The 23478-nt window shown below is 42.1% G+C and overlaps 3 protein-coding genes across 9 annotated transcripts in view; 2 read left to right on the plus strand and 1 right to left on the minus strand.

Moving 5' to 3' along the window:
* Positions 1–5713, minus strand: part of pcmt (protein-L-isoaspartate (D-aspartate) O-methyltransferase) — an 11345-nt gene extending 5632 nt beyond the window's left edge. Inside the window, exons 1-5 of one of the 6 annotated variants that reach the window (XR_009204731.1) lie at positions 5453–5702; positions 3669–3773; positions 2256–2287; positions 787–891; positions 404–524 (exon numbers count right to left, since the gene is read on the minus strand). Coding sequence is in view for 5 of the 6 variants with exons in the window: in XM_058391765.1 (XP_058247748.1) it covers positions 404–524; positions 787–891; positions 2256–2287; positions 3669–3773; positions 5453–5627 (538 nt within the window). In the remaining variant the exon portion in view is untranslated. Of the gene's footprint in view, positions 1–403; positions 525–786; positions 892–2255; positions 2288–3668; positions 3774–5452 lie in introns of all 6 variants that reach the window. The other 5 variants (XM_058391765.1, XM_058391764.1, XM_058391763.1 and 2 more) reach the window with 5 other exon arrangements.
* Positions 5714–6416: 703 nt separating this feature from the next.
* On the plus strand, positions 6417–10973 carry nup43 (nucleoporin 43). Its single transcript, XM_058391761.1, has 8 exons — positions 6417–6619; positions 6744–6866; positions 7798–7875; positions 8142–8304; positions 8551–8686; positions 9268–9419; positions 9511–9627; positions 10658–10973. The coding sequence occupies exons 1-8, from the start codon at positions 6500–6502 to the stop codon at positions 10882–10884; spliced, it is 1116 nt and encodes a 371-aa protein (XP_058247744.1). The 5' UTR covers positions 6417–6499; the 3' UTR covers positions 10885–10973.
* A 214-nt stretch (positions 10974–11187) lies between these two features.
* lats1 (large tumor suppressor kinase 1) lies at positions 11188–22124 on the plus strand. Of its 2 annotated transcripts, none has more exons than XM_058391753.1 (8): positions 11188–11386; positions 12073–12495; positions 13913–14069; positions 15673–17009; positions 17762–18344; positions 19401–19583; positions 19758–19864; positions 20918–22124. In XM_058391753.1, exons 2-8 carry the CDS (start codon positions 12163–12165, stop codon positions 21404–21406), a joined length of 3189 nt encoding a protein of 1062 aa, XP_058247736.1. In that variant the 5' UTR covers positions 11188–11386; positions 12073–12162; the 3' UTR covers positions 21407–22124. The 2 variants fall into 2 exon arrangements, with proteins under 2 accessions (XP_058247736.1, XP_058247737.1); XM_058391754.1 differs by having other exon boundaries at positions 13913–14063.
* Positions 22125–23478: the final 1354 nt, after the last annotated feature.

A 23478-nucleotide genomic window follows, 5' to 3' on the forward strand; every position in this document is an offset into this window, starting at 1 on the left:
TAGTTGTTCATTTTAAGAGACCTGTCTTATTTTCCCTTACATATTTAGTATTCCTCTTTAATAAAGAAAAAGTACTTCTTATCAGATTACTCGATTAATCGATGGACTAATTGGTAGAATATTCGATTACTAATATAATCGATAGCTGCAGCCCTACTCAGTACCTCACTAAAGCTATTGTCTGTAAATAAGCACAAATCCACTCCAAAAATCTAGTGGAAAACCTTTCCAGAAAAATGAAAGTTATAACAACAGCAAAGAGGGAATAAATCTGGAATATGATAACAAGCACATATGGGTGTGATTGTCAGAGTGCACAAACTTTTGGCTAGACAGTGTACATGTAGATGACACTTCAGGGAGGACATGTTTAAGAATCTGCAACTGTGGACCTTTACCTTACCGAGAAGTTTGATGCGTCCTGACGTGATCAGTGTTGGGTCATCTTTCTTAACGTTGTTGATCGAGTCGTCCACCAGCTCCTTTATGTGATCAATCCCAATGACTTTCCCCTTCGACCCCACCTGCAATTCAAAACACGTAAAGTGTTTAAAATGCAACAAACATGAGCACGTAAACGCAAGACCATGCACCATTATACATTTCTGTGAATTTTTTTTTAAATATAACGACTTGATTGCACTAAGCTTGCTTGCTGCTTAATTTAGGATAACTTATCAAAGCATGTGAAGCACTGTTCATGTCACTGAAAGAGCCTTATGAAGAAGCACAATGGAAAAAATAAACAGACGTCACACAGTGATACTGCAATAATTTGTGACTCACCATTCTGGAGAAGCAGACTGACAGGATGCCGCTGCCTGATCCCACATCCAGAGCTTTGGCACCTTCATATAGCTGATCATGTAACAACTCCAGTGCATATGCATGCTACACACACACACACACACACACACACACACACACACACACACACAGATATCAGCACCTGTTCTCATGGCACTAGTCCAACTGTATGCTATCTGGAGTCAAATGATCAGCTTTGTTAGAAAGTCTGATGCCCGTTATGCACTGGCAGCATTTAGAGGAGATAGCAGCTGTTGGCTTAAACAAAATCTTTCTATTTAGGATGAGGAAGTGGAACAACTGTTCTTTAGCTTTATGAAATATCTCTAAATGCAGCCGCACACACCCATCCTGAGCAAAGCCTCACTATGGGTGCAAGAAAGTTCGAGAGTGAACCATGATGAATGAAGGAAGTCAGAATACACTATATTGCCAAAACTTTTGGGACACCCCTCCAAATCATCGAGTTCAGGTGTTGTTTTTCAGGGGTTGGACTCGGCCTCTTAGTTCCAGTGAAAGGAACTCTTAATGCTTCAGCATACCAAGACATTTGGGACAATTTCATACTCCCAACTTTGTGGGAACAGTTTGGGGATGACCCCTTCCTGTTCCAACATGACTGCACACCAGTGCCCAAAGCAAAGTCCATAAAGACATGGATGAGAGAGTTTGGTGTGGAGGAACTTGACTGGCCTGCACAGAGTCCTGACCTCAACCTGATAGAACACCTTTGGGATGAATTAGAGCGGAGACTGTGAGACAGACCTTCTCGTCCATCATCAGTGCCTGACCTCACAAATGTGCTTCTAGAGGAATGGTAAAATAATTCCCATAAACACACTCCTAAACCTTGTGGAAAGCCTTCCCAGAAGATTTGAAACTGTTATTACTGCAAAGGTCGGGTGTATATGGCTATATTACAGTCATGTGCATGTAAAGGCAGATGTCCCAAAACTTTTGGCAATACAGTGTACATGCACAGTATATTCTGTAAACGCTGGCATTTTTCCTGGGTCATACATGTGTCATAATTTCATAATATATGTTTTATATAATCATATATTTAGCGCTGTAGCTGGCTTAAGTTTGATAGGAAAAACAAACTGCATGGTGCTTTATGAAAAGTACTTATACTATTTCTGGTCTGTTGTGTCTGCTTACATGTTATTGCCACACTTCCACTTGGGCAGTGTCTTTATGCTGTTCCGCAAGACTGCAATCAAATGTGAACATCTTTACAGCTTTCGGCTTTTTTTAAATGATTTGTTATTCTGTCAGAACTGGATTGAAACGTTGCTTGAATTCATGAGAAGGTGTTACAGTGATTTTATAAGTAAGGGTGTTGCTCATGTCATGAAGCAGAATCTTGAGAGATATTGATATTTCTATCCAGCTATTTATGATCTGTCACAAAAGGCTAATGAAATAAAAAAGAACAAGAAACATACCATATGTGGTGCACTGATGGTTGCCTGGTATCCTGTGGAAATTCAAAAGTAGCACAAAGATTCATTAGTCTATAACACAGAACAGCTAAAAGACAGCATGCTTAAGTAAAGTGCTCTCACATCATCAACACACACACACCTTATATTGCTGTACACTGCAATGTCTCGCAGTAAATCTAGTATCAATATCTGAAATCACAGCGCTGTTCATTTCACAAATCTGACTGGTGTTGTTTTTTCTATAACAAGCCTCTCAGACTGTAGCGCTGGCTGTAATTCAAATCACGGGTATAACATTTTAACGCTCTCGTTCTATTATATTAGTGTTTCTATAGCAACAGCTCATCCATAGGGACTTGCATGACAGATTCCTGACGTAATATGTATTGCCTGCCATTGGAAGATGTTTAGGAAGAGTCAAGAAAAGTTAAAAAGTCTATAAGCTGCTCCGGCATGACCAAACATTTGTGGACACCTTATCATCACACTCCTGTGGTTGTTCCCCAGACACAAAATTGGAAGCACACAATCGTTTAGAATATTAATGATGTATAGTAACATTACAATTTCCCTTCATTAAAAGGAACTGAAAAGCAATGACAAAAGGCAAGTTTCAGAATGACAATACTCCTGTGCACAAAGCAAGCTCCATGAAAACATGGTGTGTTAATGCTGCAATGGAAGTTTCCTGCACAGAGCCCTGACCTCATCCTCACTGTACACTGAAATCATGCCTCACTGAAAATCAGTGCCTGAGCTCACTCCTGCTCTCGTAGCTGAATAAGCATACACGCTCACGCTTCAAAATCTCCCGGAAAGCCTTTCCAGAAGATTGAAGCTCAGTATAACAAATGACTCTGCAACAGGACGTTCAACCAACACATTTGAGTGTGATGAGCAGGTTTGAGCAAACATTTGGCTGTGTATGTGAGCAGGAACTAACTTGGTTTGCAAACAATCACATTAAACATTAAACATAACCATAGACGGTGACTATAGCTATAAATGTGACTATAAATGAGTACAAAGCCTGACATTTTGTGATTTAATGCATTGAAAAATCTTCATTTGATGATTTGCTGTAGTAAAAGAGGACTAAAAGAATCAGAGCCTTTTTTTTTTTGTTTGTTTTTCAAACAATAATGGTTTACTATAAAAACAACCCCAAGCATTTCTGAACCCTCCGGTGATGCTGTGATTTAGCCGAGTTACAGCTCGGTCCGCGTTATTAACCCGAACTTGCTGATCATCATGATTCATCAAAACAAGACCGGTAGCCTTGTCTGGGATTTCTAATATGATAAGAATGCTCACAGGACACAGATATTGTGTTAGAGGTTTATGTCGCTGTTGCAATATAACAATTATCAAACGGTATAATGAGCAGTATATAGGAAACACCTTCATGCATACCTATAGACTGTGGAGAATCCATGTAAGGGTTACATCTGGAGAAATGGGCTCGGTCTGTGCTTAGCATGACTTCATACACGCGGTCCGACTTAATGATGCCATTCTCTGAAGACAGACACATGGCAAGTTTAATTTGTGCGGACACACACACACACGAATATGCAATAAGATAACATGCAGGCAATCAAATATTCTGTATATCTTCATACACACACACACCGAGTTATGCAATTGACATTCTGTGCAATGATTAATCACGTCAAAGCGAACAGTGTGTGCAGGCCTGGCTATTTCCGGCAGGTATGTGGCAGAGCCGAGACGAGAGCCAGCCAGGGCGCTAACACGCCAGCTCTTTTCAAGGCAGGCTAGGTCGCTACACGAGTGTCAAATGGCAAGATCGCAGACCAGGGATTACAAATACGCCGGAGAAAAGATTGAGGCTGTGTTCAGCCACTAAAGCAAACAGGAATATCTTAAGGTATACACTATAATGTTAATGCCTGGCACACTGCCTCGTTCACTTAAACGGTAGGTCTGTTTTAGTGTTTGTCAGGACAGCTAGAATTTACGGATGATGGAGGAATACAAGCACAAGAGAGGAATCACAGTCCGATTCTAGGCTGCGATGATGAAGGAAGGTATTAACGATGAAAGATGTGCAGGCTATCAAAAAGTCAGTCTTCCTTTGAAACCCAAATTCCCTCCACAGCCCCATAGGCATTCTGGTGCAAGAGGAGGGACTTCCTGTATTCGCAGACATGATTGACAAGCAAGTCAGCAAATGAATCTTGTCCTCTAATCAGAGTTTTATTCCTTTCTCCTTTCTTTAATGCAAGGAAAATCTCACTATACATTACAAAAAGGCTCACAAGACTATTCACGGCACATTTGATGTGATTTCGAGACGAAGAAAGGAACACGTTTATGTCGCTGTGCCGTCCTCTTATGTTTTTTCTAAGTTTTAGATTTATTAAAGGATGCCACAAGCGAGTCTTCTAGATATACAATATGTTAACAGAAAGAAACTGCTAGCTAGTTTACAATCTCTACCCAGACGGTAATATCGGTCGATATATCGAGGAGCGGCACAAAACCGCCCCATTGACCGCTGCACCGCCACGCCCACCTAGCTAATACATGAAGTGATATTTTTTATTAAACATTAGTTAAATATGAAATATAAAGAAGAGGTTATCAGAATAGCATGGGATATCTCTGCATTAATACTTTAACACAGGAGTCATGGGGTTATTTTAGGTCAGGTGAAATCTCGTGCTCGTGCACTCGGGCAGATATACACCGACATACAAAATATATTTAACGACTGAAATGTTCAGACTTTGAAGCAAAACCTGACAAACTACTATGACTTTTCAATCTCTTTAAACAGGTCGAGGTTTTGTAATTAATCTTATTATTATTACAAAGCATATACAGGTTCGGTTAGCATGACATGACATGACTGGTAACGTTACACTGACCTAGCTGCTATAGAAAAGTTTGTGACGCACATATATTTAAAAAATACTGGCAATTATTAATTTGGAAAAAGGAATAATTTCAATGTTTAAACAACCAAAATAAACACTAGCTAGCATACAGTGGCTAAACATAACAGCAAGACCTCGGTTTGTTTTTTTTTTTTACTCGCGCCGCGCGCGCCGTTGCTACGGCTAGTTACGTCGTCAACAGTTAAGAGCAAACCAATGACTCCGTGCATGGAGGTTATTAATACATTAAGTTTTTCTAATCTGCAGAGAAGTGTTAGTGGTTTAAACACTTACTGCGGAGGTTGTTGACGAGCTCCGCTTGGCTAGCTCCTCCTGATTTCCAGGCCATTATTAAACACACTCTGCGGATCAGGTAGAGAGCGGCAGTGAGAGCCGCGCCTGCGCACAACGCTCTGCCCAGCACGCTCACCACTTCCCACACGGACGGAGCCGGTACGTCACCGGGCATGCCCGCGCGCTCACCGGGTGCCTTTGGAGATCTCTCGCTCTCTCAGTATGCTGTGTGTGTAGTGTTCATGGCGGCTAATAAAACAAGGCGTCTATTCAAGGATTTATTATGCATTTTGCAGAAATCATGGTAGCCTGGCTGGAGTGGGAGTGTCACTGCCGCGCTCTACCGTCAGGGGGAGATCGCGAGCTAACTGACGTCAGGATGTTTAATGCATTTACAACGACGCTCCGGATTGGTGGGGACGCACTGTGGAATTGTGGGTTGTGTAGTTCTTTATTAGGAAATAGCTTTCGCTATATGGCCTAAAGTTTGTGGACACACACCTATTCCAGATTTAGTGCTGCTTTATTTCTGACTGTTACAAAGCACTGACACTTAAGACTCCTTCCAAAGTAAACATAAAAATGTCACTGTCAGTGATTTTACCCCATGTTTAAATCTGTAAAATATATTTTTTGATTACATTTTGTAAAATGAGTTATTGTAATGCTAGGATTCTATTTAATATTTGTATATTATTTTAACAATTTTACAGAGCTTTAGTTTATTTTTTTTAGACCAGATTTCGCTCAATGATGTACAGTGAAGATTTTGTTAAATTTGTTTATTTATTGTTGCTTGTTTTCAGAACCGCATATTTTTGCCAACGTTGAGCCACCGTAGTGAGCGAAACGTATGAGAAAACCACGCCTTTTTATTTATGATTGGCCGTTAGTGTAACACTCGCTTGCTCTGATTGGCTAGTTGTGCGAGCTAACAAACTCGTAGCCAATTGTAGCGCGAGATGTGGGCGTGGCTTGTCGAAAATATGGGCGGGAAAAACATCAACTAGCATAAGCTCAAGTAAAGCACGAGACAGATGGGTGAAAATGGACTGCATTAATGCGAAATACGTGTCACAGAAGATCAGCAAAACGCGATGGAGACCCGTCTCAGCAGCTTCGTTACAGCAGCCGGAAGTGTTCGCTACGGGCTCATGGGACAACGAGGTGAAAAGCTTTTAGACACATGGATGTAACTTAGCAAGCTAACTAAGCTAGCAGGGTCTGGACACGACTTTCGGTTTCACCCGAGAAACAGCGCGTGCCTAAATTGACTTCTGTGTGTTTTCAGGATAATAAACTCTGTCTCTGGAGTGTGGGAGAAAATGAAGGCTGCACCATGGAGGATGAACTGGAGGGCGATCCTCAGCTGCTGTGTGAATGTGGACACGGCGGTGATGTGCTGGACCTTCAGGTGAGTTTGGAGTTCATTGGATCTCATTGGATAATCAAACCGGAAGTAAGTAGTTATACCAACACTTTACAGGGGAAAGTAGTTCACGCATGCTCAAAACTGGTCTCCACGTGACGCCATAGGCTAATTTGCATATTCAATTAATGGTCGTGATTATTTGTATGTAAAAATGAGGTCCGAGAAGGAAGAGTTTCTAAAGACTTAATAGTTTTAGCAGTGCAGAAAATAATAATTACCATGCCAGATTCCATATTTATGTAATATTCTGTGTTTCTGTATAGTATAAATAACGTGAGAATAAAATTTCAAGATATCCGAGGTCACTCAGGTGGACAAGACCTTTTACCAATGTCATTTCAATTGGCTCACCTTTTGTGATTTATTTTTCAACAGTTTATAACTTCTTAATACTAACGCTATTGGGGCTGTTTTGCCAGCAAAAGGGGGACCAGCACAATATTAGGCAGGTGGTCATAATGTTATGCCTGCTCTATCTACCTATCTATGAAGAAATGAAATACAATGAACTGTGCTGGTGGCAGACACAATAGTGATCTTGGATTGATTGATGGGAGCAGTGATTGGTGATGAATTGTAAGGAACAGAGTTTTTTTGGGAACAGTGATAATCAGCTATAGGTCATTAGGGATGTAGGCTTGTGCAAGCTCTTACACACAGTTTTTGTCAAACAATGCTACTTTCGCAGTTCATATAACAGCTGCTGTTATTTGACAGTCTCAACCGTCTCATCAGAAAGTCACTAGATTATTTAAATTAATGATTACAGCAATGATTTTTGCTTATTTGAGTGAATCAGATTATTTGGCTCAGCTTAACAGTTTTGCTTTCTATTCATTCTTCTTTTTGTGTGGGTATAAACCTCAGGGTTGTTAGATTGGTTCATTTGTTTAGTGATTCATTTCCATTACAGTTCTTGGATCAAGACAGACTAGTTACAGCATCATCAACCGGATCAGTCACTGTCTACAAACTCCATCCTACAAACCAGGTATTAATATCTTTGATGACTTGTATTGTGAATCATAATCACTGGTAAATCTTTGTGGTATAAGAGGAATAAAAACACTTCTGTACATTCTGTTACAGGAAATTAGTCAACTTTAGGGTAGTAACTCTGCTTTACATCAGGCCACATTACACTGCCTTTCTTTGATTATTTTCCTACAACAACATTTTGCAAAGTGTTTTATTCCTTCCTTAATATCTTTGTGCAGTAGGTTAAAGAATTGCTTGTGTGTTTACTCTGCAATCTAGACTCTCTCTGTAGCTCACATGTGGGATCGGGCACATCATTATGAGCTTGCTAACGCTCCATGCACCGGAGTGGCGTGTAACAGTCCCGAGCTGGTTTCTGTGGGCGAGGACGGGAGAGTCGTCCTCTACAAAGCCGATCAGAGGGGCATTGTGCGCGTCATTGGTCAGTATATTGAGTCTTCTGCTGAATAATGGCACTCGTTATTAGACACATCGTCGTTTGTTTTACAGTGGCCTACGTTAAAATGCACACTCATGCAGATTCTGTTCAAATCATCAGGCTCCAAAAAATGCAGGATAAATGTAAAAAAAATCTATAAATGTTGTAATCAGCAGTTACAAAGCACATTCTCAGTGTAGTAGTTTTCTTCATATGGCCACTGTAACTTGTTTTAAAATCCGCACACAGAAAATGCAGACAGCAGCACGATCCATGGCGTGACGTTCCTGCGGACGACTGAGGTGTTGACGGTGAACTCCATTGGACAGCTGAAACTCTGGGACTTCAGGCAGCAGGGCAGTGATCCTGCTCAGATCCTCGCGCTGTAAGACTACCATGCACATACACACACGAGCACTTAGTGTTAGAAATGTAACAGTAGAAAGACATAAATATCCATCATCTTTTTTGGGAATGTGTAGTTAATGGAATTTTTAGTCTGGGCACATCATGAAATCAATCCCAACTCAGTGATTTATCAAAGCAAGAAGGAGGGTGTTATGAAATCACTCTTATAACCATTATAATATTTAGTGTACAATGTTCTTATGCCATTATACTGTATTTGTAGTCTATAAACAGCTTTGGTTGCCAGGCAAAGATTACAGGATTGTAGGGACAGAACAGTGGGTTTCGTCTCGATCCGCTCCCCAGTTCAGTAGTCTAGTGTACATGGAGTGTACATGGATCCTTGTAATCCTTCAAATCCTTCTAATCCTTCAAAACTATTTGTTATAAAATCACTAATAGAATTTGTGAGGTAAACAATCGTAATTTCTTCAGAACATGCTCCAGAAGTACTGTCTAATGTTTTCTTTTGGTTTTTTTCTCTATACTGTGGAAGTGTCACACTCTAATGGTGCTTGTTTGTATATTTAGTGACCATAACCCCTGTTGTCTGTGCAGCACCGGAGACAGGGTTCCTTTGCACTGCGTGGACCGACACCCAAACCAGCAGCATATAGTGGCTACTGGAGGTCAGGACGGCATGCTGTGTATTTGGGATGTGCGTCAGGGCAACATGCCCTTCTCGCTCATGGAGGCACACTCTGCTGAAAGTGAGTCTGTGCTCCTAATTAATTTGTTTAAGTATGAATTAAACGCACCCGATGTCCGGTAAATGTTGAACTTTTCTTCTTTTCTATCAAGTGTGGGAGGTGCATTTTCACCCAACAAACCCAGACCACTTGTTCACCTGCTCGGAAGATGGTTCTCTGCTCCACTGGGAGACGTCCTCAGGGTCTGATGCCCCTTTGTTCCTGCAGGGTAAGAGGGATCTTGTTAAATATTTAATGGTGGTAATAATTTCCTGGAGGCATTCTAGGTATATAAAGCTTCTCTAAATTTTTTAATATTTGTTATTAAATCTAAAAATTAGAGTTGACTATTATTGTATCATTACCGGTCTTAAGAATCCATTAAGTTTTGCTATGCAAGTGCTGCTTTTGTTATTGCACTGGTTTAACATGGGGAAGGAAGTGACTAAATTACAGTAATGGGAAAATAAGCTTTTAGACACTTCTGGTTTGTTTGTTTATTGGATTTATTCATTTATTCTGTTTCATTTCATTATTATTAAATAAATCTAAATAATTCTGATCTCCTAATATGTCCCAGTTCATGTTTCCTTCCATGATAGTGCCCCATATCACAATGTTCCCACCACCGTGCTTCACTGGTGTTGGTGTTCTTAGGATCATATACACAATCTTTCTTTCTCCAAATGTGACTAGCAGGAGTTTTGCATAAGGTTTAGGAAAGGAGATGATCGTGATGTTCTTTGCTCTCTGTATAGCTGCTGTTCCTGCTGATTTTAGGTCGTCCTCAACTCTTCAAGTAACCGCAGGCTTCTCTGTTTTTGGATCTCTTTAATTTTTAAGCATGATTGTTTGTTTAAAAATACACCCTTTTGTTCATGTTTGTAAATGAATAGACATTGTGTGTAAATACATTTAAGTTGATTTATGCCTCGCAAGGTCACAAAATTCATATTACACACTCACTGGAGAGTAAACGTGTGGAGTATTCTTTGTCTCTTTTTTTATTGTTTTCCATTTTTATTGAACATTTTCTGAAAGGCTGTCACCCAGTTTTTTTGTCACCCACAATTGCTCAGTTGCATAAAAATGAGGTAAAATATGAGTCGCTCTGGATAAGGGCGTCTGCCAAATGCCATAAATGTACAGTTTAAAAAGTGAGCTTTAAGATCAGAAGTTCACATTGTCGCCAACATCTGCCTTTTCTCTTCTCTGTAAGGTTTAAATGTGGTTTATATTGTGCTCTTTCTGTCGGTCAGGACGTAACAGCAGCATGATGTCACGCAGTGCCGCAGCTCCTGCAGGTGGAAACCAGTCTCTCATCAGCGCCTGGCTGAATGGAGACTCCAGCAAAGGAAGACTGGAGACGACACACATGCTCCCGAGCCAGACGCTCTCTGTCAACAGTCTGGATGTGCTGGGACAGTGTTTAGTGTGCGGGACAGACGGGGAGGCAGTTTATGTTCACAGACGGGTCCCTGTGTGATTTTTTTTCGGATTAAATTGTTTGACTTTAATCATAATGAAAATACATACTGTTTTTGGATGGAAATGCACTTGGAAAAAATAAAAATAAAATAAAAAAAATATATAAACCGGTGTTGTTGCTAGTTGTTTTCGTGCATGTGTGAAATATTTACTGTCATAATCTCTAGTTCATCGCAGGGACTTTGAGATTTGATCATTTGTTTTAAAAGAAAAGATTTATTAAAAGTGTTGAGGATGGTGCAGGAGAGGCTTAGAAGGCGCTAAGCATTCTGGGAATTAGAGTAAAGTGCGCGTACATCCGGGTATTCTCATCGGCTCACATTGACAGACACCGGCGGAGCACCAAGGCGACAGTGTCAATACAAAAGCGATAAAAAAAGACCTCACGCGCTAATTAGCTAAAAAAATTTTAAAATATTTCAATAATTGTATGATTTCTGGAAAAGATATCCGCTTTAGAAATGTTTGTCCCAAGCAAAATGGATATTCTTTAGTCGAGGGTAAGTGGCTTATCAATTCTTTTTGCACCACAAGCTTCGGGGTTTCTAGCTAAACGCTAAAAGAAGCTAAGTTAGCCTAGCTTGTGTTTGTAGTTTGCTAGCTAGGCCCGATAGATTTATGTTAGCGATATTTTTTCCCTATATGTAGCCAACAAACTCGAGGGAGAAGTGTTTCAGGCAGTTGTGTGTCAAAACGATTTAGCTTTTGGGAAATAAATTTACTCCAGGTTTAGCCGTGTTAGCTACGTCGCTTAGCTATAGTCATAGAAGAGCTTAGCTTAAATGAATAGACAAGGCCCTGTTAGAAAGTAGTCATAGCTGATATTTTATAAATCACACACCGGCTTCTTATCGATCACGTCCAAATATCAACATATTCATTATTTTTTCATTTTGTAATTTTATTAATTGAAGTGGCTAACTGGTTCGTTTGATCTGTCAGCGCTTAGGAATGTGGTAGAAACCTTTCACCTAGCCATTAACAAGTTATTACTGCGTTATAACTGTGTTATGTCGAAAGCACCACACTGCAAACCCTTTTATAAGATTAGATAATGGAGGTTTTGTGTGCAGGTTGTTTGGGATACTGGACATGCTATCCGAAGTGTGAACCTTGATTTGATTTGATGCTGTTGGTTTTTTACATTCTTTCTTTATAAAAACATGTTCTTCATCTTCCTACGCAGGTGAATCAGGTTGTTAACACCCTACTACTGGCACATTCTGGCCAACCTCTTCTGTTCACCTCCTTGGTTGGCACAGCACATGTGTTTTTCATGAAGAGAGGAGACAGACCCGAAGGATACAGGCAAATGCGGCCCAAGACGTTCCCGGCGAGCAACTACAGCGGCAACAGTCAGCAGATGATGTTGCACGAGATCCGGGAGAGCCTGCGCAACATCTCGCTGTCCCGGCCCTCGGACGCTCTCAAGGTAGAGACCCAAGGGCAGCAAGGGCGCAGCACTAACCATAAGAACCCCTATCACAAAGCCCTGCAGGAGATCCGCGAGTCTCTTGAGCCCTTTGCCAACGGGCCTGCCCCTGCGGGACATGCCCCTGAGGTCAATGTTCAGATGCTGCAGGAGCTGTTGGCTGCAGGGTTTGAAGAGGTATGATCTGGAACATTGTTTGTGAATACTTTTTCTTTATTGTATGTAAACACATGTTGGCCAGGATAACAACGTTCCCTCGTCAGGAGATCGTTCGACATACTTTAGGTATGACAGCATTGGTATGTGGACAGACGGGTTTTAGTTGTAGTACAGGGCTCAAAGAATCTCTCTGCTTGTTTGTTTTCAACCACCACATACTCCTAGTCCCCTTCCTCATTCTTTCTGTCTTGCAATGCATTCTTTTCCTTCAACCGGTTTCAGAAAATATTCTGTCTCGCACTATTCAGAATGTTTTTAATGTCCGTATGATACTGCAGGCTACAAACAATATTCTCAGATAATTCAGTGAATGACTTAATATTTTTATAGGAAATAAAAATGCTTATGTTTTTAGATATACTCCATAGCAATATGGACATTTCTATGTAAATTATATTTTGTTGAAATATATTTATGGTTTCTTATAGTTCATATGTGAAAGCATGTTGTGAAAAGAAAGACCAAGGTTTGGGCACTGTTAGTTTTTTTCCCCCCACATGTTGACATCCTGTACGTTTTTCCAGGCCAACACACATATTGTCACAAATAACAAATACCTATAACACAGTGACAAAGTCTGGAAACCAGTCAGTGTAATGTTGTTGCAAGTATTCACTGATCAGGCATAACATTATGACCACCTGCCTAATATTGTGCTGGTCCCCCTTTTGCTGCCAAAACAGCCCTGACCTGTCGAGGCATGGACTCTACTAGATCCCTGAAGGTGTGCTGTGGTATCTGGCACCAAGATGTTAGCAGCAGATCCTTTAAGTCCTGTAAGTTGAGAGGTGGGGTCTCCATGGACCAAACTTGATTGTCCAGCACATCCCACAGATGCTCCATTGGATTGAGATCTGGGGAATTTGGAGGCCAAGTCAACACCTCAAGCTCATTGCTGTGCTCAACAAACATATTCCTGAACCATTTTTGTGGCATGGCACGTTATCCTGCTGAAAGAGGCCACAGCCATCAGGGAATACTGTTTCCATGAAAGGGTGTACACCGTCTGCAACAATGCTTAGGTAGGTGGCTCTGATCCAGTGGTCTAGCCATCAAACTCGCTCAAATCCTTACACTTGCCCATTTTTCCTGCTTCTAACACAAAGTTTGAGGACAAAATGTTCACTTGCTCCCTAATATATCCCACCCACTAACAGGTGCCATGATGAGGAGATAATCAGTGTTATTCACTTCACCTCTCACTACTCATAATGTAATGCCTGATCGGTGTAAATTTTCTTGCTTCTCAGACATCCTTTGCAAGTGGTTTGTGTTGTGCAAACTTAACACTTAACAGCAACTGAACAATCATTTGTTAGACAGTCTGACCTTCAAATGCATATCTGTTTATAAAGTTGTGTGTATATATATATAGGAGATGGTGATCTGGGCTCTGAAGCAGACCAACAGTCGCAGCTTGGGGGCAGCTTTGGAGTACATCAGTAAGATGAGCTACCAGGACCCAGGGAGAGACCAGATGGCAGCTGCAGCAGCACGCACAACTAATACAGCTATCAAAGCAGCTGGTACAGGTCTGAATTCATAATTTGCAAAAGACTGTTATATATTATATGATCAACATGTGGGAATTTAAATGAAAAAAAGCAATAGAAAGAGCAAAGCAAATATATTTACATTGTAGTACATTGTATATTGTATACATATACACTATATTGCCAAAAGTATTCGCTCACCCATCCAAATAATCAGAATCAGGTGTTCCAATCACTTCCATGGCCACAGGTGTATAAAATCAAGCACCTAGGCATGCAGACTGTTTTTACAAACATTTGTGAAAGAATGGGTCGCTCTCAGGAGCTCAGTGAATTCCAGCGTGGAATTGTGATAGGATGCCACCTGTGCAACAAATCCAGTCGTGAAATTTCCTCGCTCCTAAATATTCCACAGTCAACTGTCAGCTGTATTATAAGAACGTGGAAGTGTTTGGGAACGACAGCAACTCGGCCACGAAGTGGTAGGCCACGTAAACTGACGGAGCGGGGTCAGCAGATGCTGAGGCGCATAGTGCGAAGAGGTCGCCAACTTTCTGCAGAGTCAATCGCTACAGACCTCCAAACTGTATGTGGCCTTCAGATTAGCTCAAGAACAGTGTGCAGAGAGCTTCATGGAATGGGTTTCCATGGCCGAGCAGCTGCATCCAAGCCATACATCACCAAGTGCAATGCAAAGCGTCGGATGCAGTGGTGTAAAGCACGCCGCCACTGGACTCTAGAGCAGTGGAGACGCGTTCTCTGGAGTGACGAATCACGCTTCTCCATCTGGCAATCTGATGGACGAGTCTGGGTTTGGCGGTTGCCAGGAGAACGGTACTTGTCTGACTGCATTGTGCCAAGTGTAAAGTTTGGTGGAGGGGGGATTATGGTGTGGGGTTGTTTTTCAGGAGCTGGGCTTGGCCCCTTAGTTCCAGTGAAAGGAACTCTGAATGCTTCAGCATACCAAGACATTTTGGACAATTCCATGCTCCCAACTTTGTGGGAACAGTTTGGAGCTGGCCCCTTCCTCTTCCAACATGACTGTGCACCAGTGCACAAAGCAAGGTCCATAAAGACATGGATGACAGAGTCTGGTGTGGATGAACTTGACTGGCCTGCACAGAGTCCTGACCTCAACCCGATGGGATGAATTAGAGCGGAGACTGAGAGCCAGGCCTTCTCGTCCAACATCAGTGTCTGACCTCACAAATGCGCTTCTGGAAGAATGGTCAAAAATTCCCATAAACACACTCCTAAACCTTGTGGACAGCCTTCCCAGAAGAGTTGAAGCTGTTATAGCTGCAAAGGGTGGACCGACGTCATATTGAACCCTATGGATTAGGAATGGGATGTCACTTAAGTTCATATGCGAGTCAAGGCAGGTGAGCGAATACTTTTGGCAATATAGTGTATGTACAAAGTAGTACATTGGGGTAATGGGAAGAATGTGTATATTTATTTTTGGCTGAAGTAATCTTTTGAATATTTTGACTAAAAGGAATGGTAAAATTTTCCTCAGATAATCTCATATACTCTGAATCAGCAATTTGTACCCTGCTTTGTGCAGCTAATAAACTGGTGACTTGCTGTAATTACAGTGAACAGTGTTTTCATCCATTAACAGTGTGTGTTGCCTATGCAGGCCCCTCACATGTCCAGCAGCCAGTTCTGCGGCGACCAAGCTGGAAGGGCTCCAAGGAATCTTTGGCTACTCAGCGGCACAGCGGTCTATACCGCTCAAACAGCCCCAGCCCTCAGCCTGACCTCCCTCGACCTTCAACTTATCCCCAGGGTCATGCAGCTGGAGTTGGTGGTCAGCGGGTGAATCCTTCACCTTCCTCATGGGATTCAAACCCTGCCACCAAACGCTACTCTGGGAACATGGACTACCTCGTACCTCGCATCTCACCTATTCCTCAGGGGCCATGGGCTGAGAGCTACGCAAACCCTCCTGCCCAGGCGCAGCGAGGCATCAGCCCTGTGCCCATGGGGCGTCAGCCCATTATAATGCAGGGATCTGGGGGAAATAAGTTCAACTACTCGCCCTCCTGGCCCCAGAACGGCTCTGCACAGGTGGACTATGGACATGGCATGGGCATGGTGGGAAGCGGCAGGCAGCCTCCACCTCCCCCTCCATACCCTTTAGCTCAGGCAAGTGGGCACAGTCCCACTGCGCAGCAGATGCAGGTGCCCAACCGAAACAGTCACAACCTGGAGATGTATAACCTAGGGGTCCTTTCCCAGCCTAGACCTTTACCACAGCAGCCTCCTTCTTCCTCTGGAAATGGCAACAGTCCAGATATTCCATCCCCATCTTGGCCTCACAACATGCCAGCACGCTCGAACTCATTCGCAAACGCTGCACCAGGTACACGTCAGTGCTCACCAGCAGCTAGCTCACAGCCTTCTGCTACCACAGTCACAGCCATCACTCAGGCACCAGTCCTACAGCCAGTCAAGAGCACACGTGTTCCCAAACCTGAGCTGCACACGGCTGTCGCACCAACGCACCCACCTTGGCTTCAGCAGCAGCAACAGCCACCTCCAGCCCCCTCTCCATATCAGGAATCTTCCATGCCTGTGTCCCAAATGCCAGTCTCGGAGGTACCTAGCTACCAAGGTCCCCCACCTCCATACCCTAAGCATCTCCTGCAGCAGCCGCCGCCAGCCGCTTCATATGCCAAGGAGGATGAGGGTGCTGAAGATGAGGCGGACAATGCCAGCACTTGCTCCAGTGAGCGTGCAGATGGCTTAGAGACCGTCCCATGCAACACAGAGCGGGAAAAGAAGCAGATCACTACGTCTCCGGTACCTGTGCGGAAGAACAAACGGGACGAGGAGCGGCGGGGGGAGGGAAGGGTGCAGCTTTACTCACCGCAGGCTTTCAAGTTCTATATGGAGCAGCATGTGGAGAACATTCTGAAGAACCACCAACAAAGAATACGTCGCAGAAAGCAACTGGAGAGCGAGATGCAGCGGGTTAGAACCCCTTCTTTACCTCCCCGTGTTTTTCCTCTGTTGATCTTCCATTTTCTCCAAGCCTCTCTTTTCCAGTCTTGCTCTAAATGGGAGGCTCTACTCCACTCTCTTGGTGTTTGTTCTTTACTTTTAGCCCTATCTTTCTTTTCTCTTGCTTTTTCTCTCTATGGCAGCTGGGTTTGAGGGTGTAACACTTTCTCCTGCCAGCCAAATAGTCTGCGCAGACAGCTGAAGAAGTAAGGCTCTGTAGATTAAAAGCATGCAAACATACTTGGCATGAAACAGAGTGAATTATTTTTGCAGTATTGTTATTGCAGGAGTTCTTGTGTTGCATGACTGCATGCTTAGCTTAAGTGGAATGCAAGTCGCTGATGCCAGGGATTTTTGTGAATAGAATAATTTACATAGAAATGTTTCTGTTATCAAAAAAAGCAGAATAGTAAACATTACTAGAGTGGACATGCCATGTAGAAAGTCTACATCTGATCATAATGTTTAGCTTTATAACCAGTTTAAATACCAGCTCTTTAAAAAGTTCTGCTAGTCCATAAGGCAGCACCAAGTTTCTATTGATGGGAGAGGGCAGTATGATCGTGTTGGATCAACACAAACTCCAGTTAACAGATGGATGTTTTAATGATCTAAGATTGTGCTGATTTGTGTAACATGGTGTGTGTTGTAATAATCCAGTGCTTTAGTTAGGTGGATGTTTAAACATCTGTGTAACCTGTATACTTGTATCAAACCTACAGGTCGGTTTGTCCGAGGACGCCCAAGAGCAGATGCGCATGATGCTATCGCAGAAAGAATCGAACTACATCAGACTGAAGCGTGCCAAAATGGAAAAATCCATGTTTGAAAAGATCAAGACACTGGGAGTGGGTGCATTCGGTGAGGTGTGCCTGGCACGCAAGGTAGACACGGGGACACTCTATGCCATGAAGACACTGCGCAAGAAGGACGTGCTCCTCAGGAACCAGGTGGCGCACGTCAAGGCCGAGCGGGACATCTTGGCTGAGGCGGACAACGAGTGGGTGGTGCGGCTTTATTACTCCTTCCAGGACAAAGACAACTTGTACTTCGTCATGGACTACATCCCTGGTGGTGATATGATGAGCCTGCTGATCCGCCTAGGCGTGTTCAGTGAGGAGCTGACACGCTTCTACATCGCAGAGTTGACGTGCGCTGTCGAGAGCGTGCACAAGATGGGCTTCATTCACCGTGACATCAAGCCAGACAACATCCTGATAGACCAAGACGGCCATATAAAGCTCACAGATTTTGGCTTATGCACAGGTTTCCGCTGGACACACGACTCCAAGTATTACCAGAGCGGTAAGATGGGAGTGAACAAGTGCAGTGAGAATTATTATACAATTTACGTCATCAGCCAATCATGTGGCAGAAGCACAGTGTATAAAAATAATGATAGTACAGGTCAAGTTCATGTTCACATCTTTTCCAGTTTTCACCTGTCCAGTTTGGGAGAGCGTGAGTCCACTGTAGATTCAGATGCCTGTTCTTGGTTGATAGGATTAGTTTGATGTGTTCCCCGTGTTCAAAATGAGCCATTACTGTGATCTGTACAGCAAAAAAATGTCATGACAGCAAGACAAAATCAGCATTCAGATTTTATGGAAAGCCTATAGCAGACTTTGTACAGCAACAGCAATTGTGTTTGGAACGTGGAGAAAAATTACACAACCATTGTTTATTCTTAAAAAAAAATTAGTATTCAGTTAAAGTAAAACATTCTGGCCAATAATATGACTCAGTAGTGACCACAGTTTTAAAGACTGACATGTTCATTATATGAGATACATTATATTGCCAAAAGTTTTGGGACACCCCTCCAAATCATTGAATTCAGGGGTTGGGCTCGGCCTCTTAGTTCCAGTGAAAGGAACTCTTAATGCTTCAGCTTCATACCAAGACATTTTGGACAATTACATGCTCCCAACTTTGTGGGAACAGTTTGAGGATGACCCCTTCCTGTTCCACCATGACTGCACACCAGTGCACAAAGTCCAGACCTCAACCTGATAGAAGACCTTTGGGATGAATTAGAGTGGAGACTGCCAGCCAGGCCTTCTCATCAGTGCCTTACCTCACAAATGTGCTTCTAGAGGAATAGTCCAAAATTCCCATAAACACACTCTAAAACCTTTTGGAAAGCTTTCCCGGAAGAGTCGAAGCTGTTATAGCTGCAAATGGCGGGCCAACTAAAGTGCATGTAAAGGCACATATCCCAAAACTTTTGGCAACATAGTATACATATACATGGTGTACAGTTTGATGTAATGAAATGGGCTTTGCTAGCTCCACTAATTTTAAAGCTCTCTCTCTCTCTCTCACTCACACACACACATACACACATACTCTCTCTTTTAGGTGATCATGTGAGGCAGGACAGTATGGATTTCAGTAAGGAGTGGGAGGACCCGTCGAACTGCCGCTGTGGTGATCGGCTCAAACCGCTGGAGAGGCGAGCAGCGAGACAGCACCAGCGCTGCCTGGCACACTCATTAGTTGGCACACCAAACTACATTGCCCCAGAGGTGCTCCTGCGCACAGGTACATGCACAGTGTCAGCATACACACTATTGTACAAACACTATATACATTAATGGCAAGTTTTATACATACAAGTTGGGCACCAATACAACTTCTGTGCTTAGATGAACAAGATGCAGTATATCATGATGCTGTTGAAATATATTGTGTGTGCGCGCATGTGTATTCTGGCAGGCTACACACAGCTGTGTGACTGGTGGAGCGTGGGCGTGATTCTGTACGAGATGTTGGTCGGCCAGCCTCCTTTCCTGGCTACAACTCCTCTGGAGACTCAAATGAAGGTGAGATTTTAAAAAATAAATGCAAAATAAAACTGAATAGTGGAACAGTAATGTAGGGAGTGAAAGTAGGACAAGCAATAAACAGTGCAGATCATCAGAGCTCGGATTTCAGTCTCCAGTAACAGGAGTACCGATTCGCAGATGAGCTGCAGACACCAGAACACGACAATGTCCAGGAATTAAACGTTATTTTAAAAAGTATTTATCCCCTTTAAGCAGTTTGACATGCTGTAGCACTACAACTAGGGAATGATAGTTAATACCTTCCTGCTTATTTGGGGGAAAAATGCAAAATAGGAGGTAATAACTACAAATTTCCACATTTTTAAACACTCTCCAATCATGGTAAAATAATGTAACATGACATTTAGAAAATTATTTAAAGTGTTTAGAGATTCATATAAAAAAATAACTAACATTTCAAGAGAAAATTTGCTCAATGAAAGTGATTAAGCATTTAATTTTCTTCTTTCCATAAAATGTCCTTCTGATGATGGACATCATATTCTTTGAAGGGGAAGAGGGTGTTCCCAAAACCCCACCCCTACAAATTTGGTATCATTTAAAAGTCCTAAATGTCCTCTTTACAGAACAAAAGGAGTTAGTTCAGTATTATGTAGGAGGTGGGAGATATTCAAGTTTACATATGTCCTCTAGAGAGGACACATTTGAGCTGTGGGTAGTCAGGAGGATATAAGGAATCTATACAAAATATCCTATAATATTAATATAGTCTGGAAAGTATATTAAATTTGTATCTCAGATTGTCACATGATTTATATAAATACACGGGTTTGTTTGAGAGTCTATAAAACAGGGTAGCTATTAAAATCTACCCAGGACAAAAATATGAAAACGTTTCAGTCAAGGTTTTGTTATTTACATATACTTTAGGTGAGCCTGTGTCTCTGAGTATGTGGGACATGTTGTCTTGTTTACTTTGGACCACTCCAGCAGATCTTGTTAACAAACAATAAGCACAGGAGTGAGCAAAATAATAACTGTTTGATAAAAATCCATCCTGATGTTCTGTTTGTGCGTCTCACTTCTCAGGTGATAAACTGGCAGACGGCGTTGCACATCCCCCCTCAGGCCAAGCTGAGCCCCGAGGCGTCCGATCTGATCGTGAAGCTGTGTCGTGGACCCGAGGACCGGCTGGGCAAGAACGGGGCAGATGAGATCAAAGCACACGCCTTTTTCAGGCATGTTGACTTTAGCGTGGACATGAGGCAGCAGCCACACCCACCACCTCACGTGCCCAAGATCGCCCACTGTACGGACACGTCCAACTTCGACCCCGTGGACCCAGACAAGCTCTGGAGTGACGACGGCAACCACAATGACACTCTGAGCGCCTGGTTCAGAAACGGCAAGCACCCGGAGCACGCCTTCTACGAGTTCACCTTCCGCCGCTTCTTCGACGATAACGGCCACCCGTACAGCTGCCCCAAGCCCATCGAGTACGAGGACTCCGGAGAGGAGGATGAGGAGGAGCTCCAGAGACAGGCCCATGGACAGGGGCGGGGCCTTGTCTATGTTTAGCATTCTCATTTACACTACATGGAACACTACTATATGTCAAAGCAGGGATGGGACCTGTGTGTGTGTACAGAATTTTCAGAATATATATACTGGATGTTGTCTGTGTGTTTGTATGTATGTTTGTGTGTGTGTGTGTGTGTGTGTGTGTGTGTGTTCAGCCTCCCACCTGTATGTAGAGGTACGATTTCGAGGCTGCGGTTGTGTATAATTTATTTGCACTTTGATCAGTGCCGTTTGAACAAAACTAGGATTTAAATGAGAATCTGTCCTGATGCCGTTTAAAGCCGTAATTTATTGAACCCTCGTACAATGAGGACTCTAGTGGAAAAGACTCGCTCAATTATGCCTTCTTCACCAATGTCCTGTTAATTTATGATTGACTAGATCTCTCTCTCATGCCGATCCGGTCTCGCTCGGCCTATCCAGGGATTGATGAAATTATTAACTCTTTCTGTTGCTGTGCCTTTTCTCTTTTACACTCTTTCACCAAAAACTCGAGGGGAAGTAGCAGCATCTTAGCCAGTCAACTGAACTGACACTAGATTTATCCATAGAGCATTGTGTGGATTGTATTATTAGCATTTTGTGTATTTTCTAATTTATACACTTGAATGTATTTATAAATTATGTAGTGTACATTTTTGTACATTTTTTTTGTTCTTTCAATTGTGTTGGTGTAGGAAATAAATCCAAGGGCAAGCTCCCTTCCTCTCACTCACCTCACTTTGTTTTTCATTTTGTCTGCAAATCTGATTGGTGCATCTTTAAAAAGCTGATTTCCAGATCAAACAAGAAAGATGAGAAAGTTTCAGGAACTCTCTTAAAGCTTCAGTGCAACATGTTTTAGATTGTAGCTGCAGTTAGAACTGATGGAGGAGGATAGAGCTCTGTTCAGCACTGCACTCGTTCCATAGTTGCCATAGTTACGGACACCATTTGACCGGCCAATAAGGTGGCGCGTCCCTCATGAATATTAGTGAGGCTTCTACTTCTGTGTTTTTCTGGGAAATCCGTGTAATTCCACTCCAATCCACTAGGCGGCGGTAATACACAATAACGTTGGCTGTAGCCTTACGTTTAAGAAGAAGAAGCAAGATGAAGAAGAAAAAAACCGACGAAGAAGAAGTAATCTGAAAATGTAGGAGAAGCAAGGGACGGTTAATTAATATTCAAGGAAGCAATAACTGATTGGCCAGTAAAACTTTTGGCTCTGACGTTTCGCTTTAACGCGTGAATGCTTCAATACCTATTTTTGATTTTTTTTTTTTTTTTTTCAAATTTCTGTATGATAATCTGATTGTTTTGTTCGTTATGATTGTTTTACTTTGTTATTAAATGCTTCTAAATCGAAATACACATACAAACTGTCACATCCGCCGATAAACTCGATGCTGGTTGGAGGTTGCCATAGTCACGGAAAGTATTTCCCCGCCAATCAGGCGGCGCTTTTTATGAATAATAATAAGCCTTCCACCTCACGTAATTCCACTCCAGTCCACTAGGTGGCAGTAATACGCCATAACGCCTCTGACCGTGGCTCTCAAAATATGATTGAAAATGTCCGTGTCAAGATTTTTTTTATTTTATTTTATTTTATATATATATATATATATATATATATATATATATATATATATATATATATATATATATATATATATATATATATAATAACACAGAAGCAGAAGAAATAGGGGGCATACAGACATTACAAAAGCATAGAAAACACATCTTTGTCACCATAAAACATTAAAGGTGTTGAATAATGGAGTCAAGAATAGTATTTTTAGTAATTTTAGTAAGTTTTGGAGGCCTTTGAGTTTCTGACATGTATTTAAAGCAGGAGAAGAGGGACTTAATATCAGAACAAAATAATCTAAAGTTGGGTTTACAATGAATAACTCTGGCTTTGTGAATATTAAATTTACCCAAGAGACAGAGTAACATAACAGTATACTCAAAATGAACATCTTTAGAGCACACATCTGAAAGAAAAATAATAGTATCAGTGAATTGTACAATTTTCTTACAACAAAGGAATAGAAACACGGTAACTTCTGACCAAAAACACT

Source organism: Hemibagrus wyckioides, linkage group LG06, assembly GCF_019097595.1.
Source record: "Hemibagrus wyckioides isolate EC202008001 linkage group LG06, SWU_Hwy_1.0, whole genome shotgun sequence".
Taxonomy (NCBI): Eukaryota; Metazoa; Chordata; class Actinopteri; order Siluriformes; family Bagridae; genus Hemibagrus; species Hemibagrus wyckioides.